The following is a 13,275-nucleotide window of genomic DNA, read 5'->3' on the forward strand; positions in this document are numbered from 1 at the left end:
GTTCTGGCTGTTACAGACAGCTGTAAACAGCCATTTCCTATCTGTGAGCCTTGTTACATTGTGGCAGTTTGCTCAGAGTACCGTGGTACTCAGAGCTTCTTGTGGGAGGGGTTTCACCACAATATCAGTCATACAGCGCCCCCTGATGGTCTGTTTGTGAAATGCAATAGATTTGTCATGTAAAAGGGGGTATCGGCTACTGATTGGGATAAAGTTAAATTCTTGGTCGGAGTTTCTCTTTAAGTAGCTAGAGGTGCCCCAACTGAAGGGAGATCTTGTCAGTGGAATGCCGAGAACTGGGTGAGTAACCTCTCATTTACACTCTCATCAGGACTCTGCGTAGGAAAGGAGGAAGAGAGGCGCTTGAGGAGGTGAGTAAGCCGCCTTTCCAACACCAGGCTCCTGTAGGCACAGTGCCTTATGGTAAATCTGGCCCTGGTCCACATTATCATTTCAGTGAATTTTATATAGTATATAAAGAAAAAACTGTTCTAGGCATTTTCCATCTTTACTACCTCAGACTGAAGCCAATCCTGATGTAATTTCCTCCCTTACTCTCTTTTTCTCCTAGAAACTGCATTGTCATATCTAACTTGCTTTGTAAACACATGTGGGAACAGCATACATCATATTTCAGCAGCTTCTGCATAGGGGTGAGGTGTATTTCGTTCTCAGCCTCAGCCTGTTACACTGAACTGCCCTCAGCCAATCAGTGAGGAGCAGAAATGTGGGAGGGGAGACGACAACCTTTCCTTTCCTTGGCAATGTACCAGAACAGGGATAAGATTAATTACAGCAGAAATATTTATGATTATATTGGAATGCTTGCAATGCAGGGTCAGAATGTAGACTGCATAATAAACACAGATCAGTGGGAAAATGGAATTTGATTTTGTGGCTGCCACTTCTGCTTTGAATCATTAGTCAATATGAGTTATTAGTTGACATCGCAAGGAGAACAGAGGCGTCAACAGAATAAAATATATCTAAAAACTTTAAAATTCCTCGGGAGGCGGTGGTGGACTTATCTCCCCCGAAGCAGACATAATACTGTTGGTTTTAGTACAAACAAATTTATTTATATACTCCAACATACAGTGCAACGCGTTTCGCGGGTATATTCCCGCTTCTTCAGGCAATAATGAACAGGAGTACACACAGTGCAGTCTTAAGGTCACGATAAGTGCCTCTGTTAGGAATACACACAGTGCAGTCTTAAGGTCACGATAAGTGCCTCTGTTAGGAGTACACACAGTGCAGTCTTAAGGTCACGATAAGCGCCTCTGTTCAGGAGTACACACAGTGCAGTCTTAAAGAAAACCTGAACTGAAAATGAAAAAAGTGAAAATCAACACACACCGGTCATAGTAGTCTACTCCTCAATCTCTTTCTCCTCTCCTGCGTCCTGTTTGTCCACTGTGATCAAGGGAATTCTCTGTCCTCCATTTTGAAAATGGCGGTTACCCCATAACAGCTTCCTGGTCAGCACACAGTTAAACTGTAACATCGCCCACTTGAGCCATAGGGAAACATGGACACATCAGCTCTCCTCTCATCTGTAACTGACAGCAACTGATACATTTCAGTTCTGACAAAATGTTGTCAGAACTGGAAGGGATCATTGTCAAAAGAAAATGGTGAGCTTCTGAGAGGAACTGATGGCAAGGTAACTATGTAATGTTCATTTGAAGTTACCTCATGTGTTTATTTTAAATAATTTTACTCAGTACAGGTTCTCTTTAAGGTCACGATAAGTGCCTCTGTTCAGGAGTACACACAGTGCAGTCTTAAGGTCACAATAAGCGCCTCTGTTCAGAAATTTGTTTGTACTAAAACCGACAGTATCATGTCTGCTTCGGGGAGATGAGTCCACCACCGCCTCCCGAGGAATTTTAAATTTTTTAGATATATTTTATCCTGTTGGCGCCTCTGTTCTCCTTACAATATCAGCATCCACCCCTGGTGGAGGGGTTGAATTCCCTTTCTTCTCCTAATCTACAGAGAGCGACATCTTAATCCTGAGCGAGGACAGGCCTAATCTCCTCGCCTGCCTATACAGTGGTTACCTACACGGTAACCCTGACTTGTGAGTATATCTATCATATATTTTTCCATTTACCCATCACCCAACTTACTTCACTATATTGGGTTTTCGGTGTCCCTTCTTTTTCTATTAGTCAATATAGTCAGTATAGGACCTATTTAAAATTGGTTCCTCTCATTCACATTAATTCACCCAGTGCAAATCCTTCCTCATCCATACATGGTAGTGTTGATATGATGCCCTCTATGGTGCTACTGTATGTGTTTTGGTAGTTGTCTACAGACAAGAAGTGCGGTGTTCGCTGGCCTCTCAGTTTCTCCACGTAAGACCACAGGAATTGCCAGTTGGAGTTTGCCCATTCCTGCAGGAAGGAGGCCGGAAAATTGTCACAGCGGTTTTTGCAGATCTGAGGGCCACGCTAGAGAAACAGGTCTGTGAATCACACAACAATGACCTGTGCTTGCTGTTGCCATGCCAGAAAATAATGACATGTGGGTGGTGGGGAAATTGCCTAATGTGCTCAGAATTTCCAGATGTCTCAAGAGGGATTGTGAAAGAGCTGCTCAGTCAGTCTCTGTGGAAATAACGTGACCTCAACTCCCATTGTCTGCACAATACTTTCCTGTGAGCTGCCGACTGCTGATCAATAGGGTATACATAAGATGGGCAGAATGGGTGATAAGTGGATAGCACTGTTACCTTGCAAGTCTAGGTCAGGTGTTGAACCAACCAGGGACATCCTCTCCATGTAGTATGTAATTTCCCTATGTTGTCTCACACATCCCAATAACAAGTTAGTAGATTATTTGGCTTCCTTCCCAAACTGGCCCTTATCTGTGGTAGAGATAGCTTAGGGAGGCACAGTGAGTAGGGTTGTGTTGAGGTCTGGGCATTGGTGGACACTTGTTCTTTCCTTGAAAGCACAATACCTACTGCCATACAAAGCAAGTCTGCCATACAGGCCCGATTTACCTCACAGAAACCTATAGGCACAGATGTCCTGGCACTCTAGACTTCACCCTCCATAAACCTACTAACCCCCACCGAACCGCACCACAGGTGTGCTGGCTGTCCCAGCTGTCACTTCTCCCTTACTTTCCTTGTCTGTCATAGGTGTCCCTTAGCATTAGCCAGAGGTACACTCAGCCTGGCATTCTATTAAGATCGCCAGGCTGGCGACCGGACGTTTTTTTTTTTGTTAAACTGAAAGTTGGCTGCATGAAAGCCCACTAGAGGGCACTTTTGATGCGTACTTCTGATCGCCTCCAGCGATCAGAAGTAACAAGAAAGGCCGTGATGAGCGGCCTTTCTTGTTTCGCTTTCCTCGTCGCCATGGCGCCGAGCGGAGTGACGTCATGGACGTCAGCCGACGTCCTGACGTCAGCCGCCTCCGATCCAGCCCTTAGCGCTGGCCGGAACTGTTTGGTCCAGCTGCGCTAGACTCGGGCGGCTGGGGGGCGCTCTTTCGCCGCTGCACGCGGCGAATCGCCGCGCTGCGACGGCGATCAGGTAGCACACGCGGCTGGCAAAGTGCCGGCTGCGTGTGCACCTTTTTATTTGATAAAAATCGGCCCAGCAAGGCCTGAGCGGCAGCCTCTGGTGGTAATGGACGAGCTGAGCTCGTCCATACCGCCAGGATGGTTAAGCAGCTAGAGGCGCCCCTGACTGAAGGGAGATATCGTCAGTAAAATGCCAAGAGCATTTCTCATCTGTGCTCTTCTCAAAACTCCACATAGGGAAGAAGAGAGGGAGGCACTAGGGGTGAGGAGTGAGCAGCCTTCCCATCATCAGGCGCCTATAGGCACGTGCCTACAGTGCATTATGGTAATTCCAGCCCTGCTGCCATATATTTCTGTGTTGCCATGCGGCCTCTCGTGGAATACCCACACGGAGCCTTGTAGTAAAGTTTTCGGCACACAAGCAATTCCATGGATATGAGTGGTCATGGCAATGCACACTTCCATGCAATAAGCAATAAGTACAGAAAATGGAAGTAGGGATGTTAGAGGAACACAGAAAAAAATGAATAGGTAGTGAACACATGAAAGGACATTTGAAGTGAGAGGGTTATGGAGGCTGCCATTTTTATTTCCTTTTAGATGAAGTAAAGGTTTATTTTACTTTCCTGGGCAGAGCTGCAGAATGTGCGCCCTCCTTTCCATGTGGTTTGCTATCTTCCATTTTGCAAATGACGAAAGTGACATTAGCTAGGGAGCTGAAGCAACATTTTATCTACTACAGACACTATAGGGCTATGTCTGCCTCTGAGCTGCACTGGGAGGGGTGTGTATTTACACCATAGAGTTACTGTATATCAAGGTTAGACAGCGAGACAATGCTGTGGACTCGCAGCTTTTCAAAACAGACTCCATAGACCAGTGGTCCTCAAACTAAGGCCCGTGGGCTGAATGTGGCCCCCTGAGGCTTTTTTACCGGCCCCCCACACACAAAATGTATTACTTATAGATGCAGTCAGCTACATCTTTAAATATTGGTGGTCCACATATAGAATAGCAGTGCTGGCACCACTCATCCACATGGAAGCCAAAAAGCAGTAATTCACTGATTTCCGATCAAATTTCACATCAGGTGACACTATTGTCCAATTGGACTGCAGGTTGTCACCTGGGTATGCTTCACTGTATGGCACACAAAGACTTCTACATTTTATGTATACTCCGGCCCCCCAGCAGTCTGAAGTATGTTGACCTGGCCCTCGACCCAAAACGTTTGGGGATCCCTGCCATAGACTAAAATATAACTACATGAGGACTGCGAACAGAAGGTAGGTGTGGAATTGTCTTTGTGAGGGGAATTCACCCGTAGGGTTTGTTTATACATGTGTTGCAGAAATCAGGCACCCTTTACAGGATAACTGAAGTGAGAGGGATATGAAGGCTGTCATATTTATTTGCCTATTGACTGGCTGTCCTACTGATCCTCTGCTTCTAATACGTTTAGCCATTGCCCCTGAACAAGCATGCAGCAGATCAGATGTTTCTGACATTATTGTCAGATCTGACAAGATTAGCTGCATGCTTGTTTCTGATGTTAATCAGATACTACTGCAGATACAAATAGATCACCAGGGCTGCCAGGCAACTGGTATTGTTTAAAAGGAAATAAATATGGCAGCCTCCATATTCTTCTCACTACAGTTGTCCTTTAAAGCGAGATAGCAGCAACCCCACCTCTGTTTCAATAATATCTTGTGCTTTGCCTGTATGGAAGTCAAGTTGAATTTCTTCTCTATTAGATTCATTGGGGGGGGGTTAGTTACAACTGTTCTCTGTTAGATCCCCCTTCGTCTAACATCACTACAAATGGCCTCTCTGTTCTGATGTTACAGAATATGGTGTGAGCAGTTGTGCTGCCACGTCTGTGCTCACTTCCCTTGATGTTCTCACAGTGGTGTAACAGTTATTTTTATGCAAAGATGTGTTGCAACACTTTGCTGAAAACCGATAAAGCTGAGCTCAGTGTATCTTGCTTTTCTCAATCTTCAGTATCTTTACATCAGCACAGGGACTGTTAAAGACAGGCTTCTCCAATATGAAAATGACTGAAGCAAACTAAAACAACAAGCATTAAACACCCCAAATGTGAAGTCTGTCTCCAGTCTCTGAAATGGGACAGTGCGGCTTCCTGTGAGATCCAGTAACCTATCAGAGCAGACATTCTCATTATCGCCAAACATTGTGATTCTCAAATTGCTGTGTGAGTGTCCTATCTCTTTCTTTCTGTCTTTGGTTCTTATTTGCAGGGCCGGTTCTAGACTCTCTGCTGCTTGAGGTAAACTTGTGAGGATGCCCCCCCTCCTCATCCCATTTTATCTCACAGCACCTGACAATTTGCACCGCACATTACAGCCACGGTGCAACAAAAAAAAAACACCCTCAGTATAGGTATGTAGGTATCCCCAAGTATAGCGTAGCCCGATATAGGTGCCCCAGTATAGACTAGCCAGGTAGGTGCCACCAGTAGGTTGCCAGCCTGTCCCCCCCCCCCCCCTCCCTCCTTCCCCAGCCATCACTACTTTACCTTCAGGAGTCGGCAGCCAGCTCTTCCACCACAGTCCAGCCGCTGGGCATGCAGTGAAAGGAGGGACTATGGTGGAGGAGCTTTCCGTTGACTCCAAGAGGTAAAGGAGCGGCTTAGGGGGGGAGCAGGTGACGGGCGACATGCCGCCACTTGGAAGACACCACATGATGCACAGCGTTCAGGTGGCCTCTGCTTGTTTGCATGCCCTCTGAAGGGAATAGTTCATAAAAATTATCCTCCAAATTCCTCTAAATGGTATAACATTTCTAAACAGTTTTCTTAGCTTCTCATCTCCTCTGTGGCCATTGCAGGTGCAGTCACAGCCTGTGGGCCACATGCAGTATCTTGTAAACAATGGCCACCATAAAGAGGCGCTCTGAACCCTTTGGCTTTGGAAAATTGTCATTGAGATTGCCCTGAGGAAGTGGACTTGTTTCCACAAAACGCATTGCCTGTGCAAATAAAAACCTTTATATTCAACCTTGCTAGTTTCTTTGAAGAGGTAAGCCACCCGTACCTTTTTCTACTTTTACTCGTTTTTTTGACATTGGGCACCTCTTTTCCTTGTTGTAATGGCCAGTATAAGGAAGGATCGGTGAGCTGCATCCAGACTGCGGACCGTAGTTGGATAACATCTGCTTTAGTTGAGCAATGCTCAGAGCAGTAACCCTAAAGACAAGACAGGAGATGTCTGGAATGTTACTTCTTGCTTTGCGCAGACTACTGGGAAATCAGTGAACCAATGATATGAGGATATGGAAAGTCCTGTACGGATAACAAGGCCAAGGCCATAGGTGGAAATAACCTGATTCTTGGGGTAATTTTATAAAGTAACAACTTACCGCGCATTGAAACAAAAAGAGACCTTTTATTACCATTAAGTTACAAAATGGCTTCTATGCCACTTGTATATATCATATGAATGTATTAGGTGAAAGTGAATTAAATATTTTCCTTTTTGCCAATTTAGGCTAAACTGTCACTTTATTTGTACTTTTCCCATTCTTTAGTAGAATAGTGCTTATCGCAAGTCTATATTTTCACTGCATACATTGTTTTGCCTTTTACCAGGACACCGGTCTATTTTTTTTTTTTTCGCATATTTAGGACGGATGCATCATGGGAAACAACAGTGTTTACTTAAAGGGAATCTGAAGTGAAAATGAACTTATGACATAATGATTTGTATGTGTAGTACAGCTAAGACATAAAACATTAGCAGCAGATATATGAGTCTAATATTGTTTCCAGTACAGGAAGAGTTAAGAAACTGCAGTTGTTATCTATGCAAAAGAGCTTCACTGATCTCTCCAACTTTCAAAGTCGCAGAGAGCTCTATCTTCTGAAGCTTATTATCTTAAGAGTCTGTCACTGTATTTTGTATTTTTCTGCAGAGGAAAGTTCAGAAGGTCATAAGCCTGCTCTGTGAAATCATTTAGAATGCTGAGTGTAGCGTGTAAACTGCAAATATTAGAGAATGATGCAATGTTATAAAAAAAACTATATAACTGAAAATAAAAATATGAGACTATTTCTTTGCTACTAATACTCTATTAATTATCCGTACTACACAACCAATTTATTATATCATAATTTTTTTCACTTCAGTGTCACTTTAAAGATGAATTGTCACAAAGGCATTCTATTTTAACCTCCTAAGGACCGCCTAACGCCAATTGGCGTCAAGTTCTGGGGCGGGGATTTGCAGGAGATCACGTGCCGATGTGTGCACATCTCCACATGGATGACGGAGCTCCGCTCGCCAACAGTCTCTCAGTGGCGATCGGCCGTCTTTTTACTTAGTACAGCGCTGCGATCTAAGGCAGCGCTGTACAGGGGACACAGGAGCGATCCGTTGTCATAGGCTGCAGCCATTCGCTATGATTGGCTGGCTGGGGGAGGCAGGGACGGGAAGAAAGTATTTTAAAAAAACAGGCAAATTTATTAATAAAATAAATATATAAATATTGACACAAAAAATAAACATTGGTGGGCGATCAGACCCCACAAACAGAGAGCTCTGTTGGTGGGGAGAAGAGAGAGAGGGGGGCGATCACTTGTGTGCTGAGTTGTGCAGCCCTGCAGCTAGGCCTTAAAGCTGCAGTGGCCCATTAGAAAAAAATGGCCTGGTCACTAGGGGGGTTTAACACCCCGGTCCTCAAGTGGTTAAAGTTTCCCTGAACTAAGAGGGTGTTTGTTTGATTTAGGTGCCCTTGTTTGAATGGTGCTGTGACATATGTCACAGAACCATTGTCTCAGTTCAGTGCTGCCAGGGGTCCCCGCTGTAGTCAGCTGAAATCTTGGACTGACTAGAACGCCAAATATGGGCGGGGAGGATATGGCAGTTATGCTCCCCGATCAAGCCCCCCTGCATTGCAAAAGATTTACGATGTGCAAAAAAAAAAAAAAAAAAAAGCACCACAGCACAACTCACCTGCTCCTGGATCTAGTTTTTTTTCCGCCTTGTTAGCTCTCCCGTTCCGCTGCCGTGGTATCTGCTGGCATCTCCACTGCCATTGCACTGACCTGGAAGTACTTTCGGGCTTTCATCGCCATAGCGGTGAAGATACCAGCAGATACAGGGGACACGGCGGCAGAACAGGAGAGCTGGCAGGGAAGAGAAGGCAGCAAAGGATCCAGGAGTAGGTGCGTTGTGCGGTGGTGCTTTTTTTTTGCAGGTCTATAAAGATAAGTACAGGAGTACTTTAAAGAGGAACTCCAACCTAAACAAACATACTGTCATTAAGTTACATTAGCTATGTTAATTAAAATAGATAGGTACCGTATATGTGGGTGTATAAGACGACTGGGCGTATAAGACGACCCCCCAACTTTGCCAGTTAAAATATAGCGTTTGGGATATACTCGCAGTATAAGACTACCCCCTCTCTGCATCCTCCATCCACCTGTCCCACCCCTGTATACCAACCCCTTTGCACCTCACATTACCTCACATCAAAATAATTGTATCATAAACCATTTATCATAGGACAATATAGGAGATAAACAGTATAAAATACTTACTGAATAAAAGATACCGGTAGTAGCAACTGGCATTGCAGTGGGAGGGAACAGAGATCGCGCTGTGCTGGCCATGCGGGGACCGATGACTCCATCGCTGTACCGTGTGCTGGAGTCATCGGGAAATTGTTGCAGGCTTTGGGCTTTCCATCTTGAGTTAAAGTTTCCAGCAATCCAAATGGCATATTGCGAACAGCCACTCGCGCGGGTAATAGAGCAGCTTCCTGACCGGTGACATGTGCGCTCCACAGTCCGCCGGCAATCTCTTCCGGCATGAGCACACATGCCACCATTGGAGCGCACAGCCGCACACGTCACCAGTCAGGTGACCCCCGAACAAGGAAGCTGCTCTATTACCCACATGAGCGGCTGATCGCAATATGCCATCTGGATTGCTGGAAACTTTAATTCAAAACAAAGATCCCAATGCCTGCAACGTTTCCCGATGACAGCAGCACCCGTTTACAGGTCAGCCTAACACATGTGCTGACACCCGGCGTATAAGACGACCCCCGACTTTTCAGAAGATTTTCAGGACTTAAAAAGTCGTCTTATACGCCGGAATATACGGTAATATAATCTCTTACCCACACTGTTTTAAAAAAACAGGCAAATGTTTGATTTCATGATGGCAGCCATCTTTTTGGTTTAAAGGAGGTGACAGGGAGCATGAGACACAGTTCCAACTGTCCTGTGTCCTGAGCACCTCTCCCAGTTGCTAGGCAACCTGAATAACAACATAGGCAATCCCATCATGCTCTGCACAGCATCAGGGAAAAAAAGCTTGGGCTTTTTTTCTTTGATGGGTGGAGCTTAGATAAAAATGCAGCTAAAAATGATGCTTTGGTAAGAAAAACAAAGTTCTCTTGCTGTGAAACTGTTAAAGAAACACCAAGCCTTTTCAGTTCTGCTGAATAGATTTTTAGTCCGGAGGTTCACTTTAACTAGGCAAATACACTGAGCATTGCATTTTAGTAAGAGAGCTTTTCGGTCTCATTTAAAGAGAGTCTGAAGCGAGAATAGATCTCGCTTCAGACCTCATAGCTAGCAGGGGCATGCGTGCCCCTGCTAAAACGCAGCTATAGCGCGGCTTAACGGGGGTCCCTGTCCCCCCAAACCCCCTCCGTGCAGCCGGGGAGCGCTTCCTGGTTGGGGCAGGGCTAACCGCCGCAGCCCTGCCCCATGCACGTCTGTCAGACGCGTATCTCCGCCTCTCCCCCGCCCCTCTCAGTCTTCCTTCACTGAGAGGGGCGGGGGAGAGGCGGTGATGCGCGTCTGATAGACGCGCTGGGAGGCAGGGCTGCAGCCGTTAGCCCTTGCCTCCAGGAAGGATATCTCCAGCGACCATTTTCCGACCAACATTTGCGGGGGGTGGGTTGGGGGTGAAGGGACCCCCGTTAAGCCGCGGGATAGCGGCGTTTTAGCAGGGGCACACATGCCCCTGCTATATATAAGACCTGAAGCGAGATTTAGTCTCGCTTCAGTGTCTCTTTAAGTCTTCTATACTTTCCCAGTGGTTCTGGGTCAATATGAACTGTCTAGATATTCTGTAGTACTGGTCCAAGTACTATCCCAAAGAGCCTTATCAATCCCTGCCATGGACTGATGAGGACCAGAGAGCCTTAAACAGGCTATCTGCATGTTGGGTTGATGTGGCTCTGTAAAATGTATTAGCTCCGGGCTCACTATACACCAGCGGCTCTGCATATGAGCCTAAATTCCACTTTTGTTCACAGGTTTTGAACCACACTAATCTATGCCCTGTTTGAGAACTGTTATCTCCAAGGCGTAGATTTCAGCTACTCAACACCGCACAAACCCACCATTCTCTCCACTATTCTGTTGTTGCTGCAGCCCGCTTGCTCAGCTGTCGCAATGACATCAGTCAGGAGCAAATTTAATTGGCTCCTGACCCTGTGAGCTAATCACAATGATCACATCTTGGTTCTCTTGAAATAAAGTCCCTGGGACTTGAGGGGCTGAAGACTGTCATTACACTAATGGTTAAAGTGACACAGAATGCAAAGAACCTTATGATATAATGAATTGTATGTGTAGCACAGATAATTAATAGAATATTAGTAGCAAAGAAAAGTCTCATGTTTTTATTATCACGTATATAGATTTTTTTATAGTATTGCATCATTCTATCATATTTGCAATTTACAAGCCATACGGTATTTTAAACTATGAAACAGAGCAGGGCTATTGATCCTTTCAACTTCCCTGCAGTAAAAATCTTATCTGAAGTTGACTTTCACTGTTTCTTTGATGTGTGAGTGCCTCAGAAATCAGCATTGTAGCTGACTAAACTGGTTGGAGAGCTCAGAGAAGCTCTTTTGCATAGATAACAAGTGAAGTTTCTTCAGTCTCATGTTGTTTCCAGCACAGGAAGAGTTGTTTCTGTGCTACTAATGCTCTACAGGTAGTCGCTGGTTTACGAACGCCCGACTTACGAACGACACGCCAATACGAACGCCCACCGACCCGCCGCGATGACGTCACGCCGCTCGGGACTACCTGTTCTGCTGCCATTTTAATGCAGAGTTGGCGCAGCGGAAGGTAAATAGAGGACATCTCCCCTGTTCTATGGCTGTAGAAGGTCCCAGCGGCTGCCTGGAAGCTGCGGGCCCGTCCTCTCGCTCCGTCCACTGCCCTCCCGGCGGCTTCACATGCGTCGCATAATGACGCATTAGCAGGCGCCACCACTAGGGGGCTTCTCCTGATTGCGTCATTATGTGACGCATGTGAAGCCGCCAGGAGGGCAGTGGACGGAGCGAGAGGACGGGCCGCGCAGCTTCCAGGCAGCACGCTGGGACCTTCTACAGCCATAGAACAGGTGAGATGTCCTCTATTTACCTTCCGCTGCGCCAACTCTGCATTAAAAATGGCAGCAGAACAGGTAGTCCCGACTTAAGGACGGATTCAGGTTAAGAGCGAGCCGACAGTCCCTATCTCGTTCGTTAACTGAGGACCACCTGTATTTCTTAGCTGCACTACACATACAATTCATTATCTTTATCAGTTTATTTTTACTTTAGATTCCCTTTAAGAAGGACTTTACTGCACCTTATACGGTTTTATTTTCACTGTAGGCAATGAGGGTGTTTACCTTTTTCCTGTATGTCACTTGGTGGGCAGCTCAGACACTTCTTTTGATCTAGTGTCATTGTCAACAAACAAAAATGGCCTCTCTAGTGACCGACTTTTATTGTCTTAGAAAGGCATATTGTTACAATATAGACTACATTGATCAACAAATGGAATCTTTGTATGTAAATCATCAAATATCTCTTTCCATCACTGTTAACTTAACAATATATATATATATTACAAGGTGGTATTTGTATTGGTTAAAAAATTGTGTGAAAATGCAGACTGTTCCTTTCAGAAGCACTGTGAGAACCCATCTGAATTTATCCTAATATAATGACTCTTTTAACTGAGTAGATGCCACAGTCACAAGGTTTCCTGGATTTTCAGGCTGGTAAAAAGTTCAGTCTCTGGATTTCTCAGGTCAAATGTTAGGCACCGTGCTAAACACCGGATAATGCTGCAGACAAACCAAGTTTTCTGGACCCTTATCTCAGCTGGTGGCAGTGGGCTGATATGTCACCAAACCGACAGCCTTCCAAAAATACAAAATAATTACCATAATATTCATATGTACAGAGTATTTTTCTTCCTTCTCTTAAGGCAGTATTTCGTACCAAAGATTTCAGTGGAGGCACTCCCGAGTTGTATGGTGTAGAAGATGACGATGTTGTCTCAGTGGTGAAAATGTTTCCTCGAAGTGTACATTTTGTGCAGGACCTCTCCACTGAACTGATAGGTCAGCTTCTTCTTGACTTTTCGGACTTCTCCGGTCTTGCCATAGTTGCGCAGAGCCCTGGCCATCTTCTGGTACGTCATCTTCTTGCGGTTGCCTTTCTGAATACCCCAGCGGTTGGCCAAGGCCTCCTTGTGCTTGGAGGAGAACTGAAATGTCCCTTTATCTTTATCAACCCACCAGATGCTGTCTTTCATGTCTCCACTGTGGAGCAGCTCCAGTAGGAACTGGTATAATCTGATCTTCTTCTTGCTTCCTGTAAAACAGATGGGATCAAACTGAAGGTTCCTGTATTTTCAAAATTATCCAATTTCAACATCAGTGTTAAAGCTATCCTCAC

The 13,275-nt window shown here is 45.3% G+C and overlaps 1 protein-coding gene and 1 long non-coding RNA gene across 5 annotated transcripts in view; one reads left to right on the forward strand and one right to left on the reverse strand.

Moving 5' to 3' along the window:
- Positions 1 to 13,275, forward strand: part of LOC137538465 (uncharacterized) — a 200,331-nt gene that overhangs the window by 84,302 nt on the left and 102,754 nt on the right. The gene's annotated exons all lie outside the window — the stretch shown is intronic.
- Positions 12,293 to 13,275, reverse strand: part of SPI1 (Spi-1 proto-oncogene) — a 139,802-nt gene continuing 138,819 nt past the window's right edge. For all 4 annotated transcript variants that reach the window (XM_068260678.1, XM_068260676.1, XM_068260675.1 and 1 more), the window contains one exon: positions 12,293 to 13,191. In XM_068260678.1, coding sequence (XP_068116779.1) covers positions 12,875 to 13,191 — 317 coding nt within the window. In that variant the 3' untranslated portion in view covers positions 12,293 to 12,874. The remainder of the gene's footprint in view (positions 13,192 to 13,275) is intronic.

Source organism: Hyperolius riggenbachi, chromosome 11 (assembly GCF_040937935.1).
Source record: "Hyperolius riggenbachi isolate aHypRig1 chromosome 11, aHypRig1.pri, whole genome shotgun sequence".
In the NCBI taxonomy this organism is placed as follows: domain Eukaryota; kingdom Metazoa; phylum Chordata; class Amphibia; order Anura; family Hyperoliidae; genus Hyperolius; species Hyperolius riggenbachi.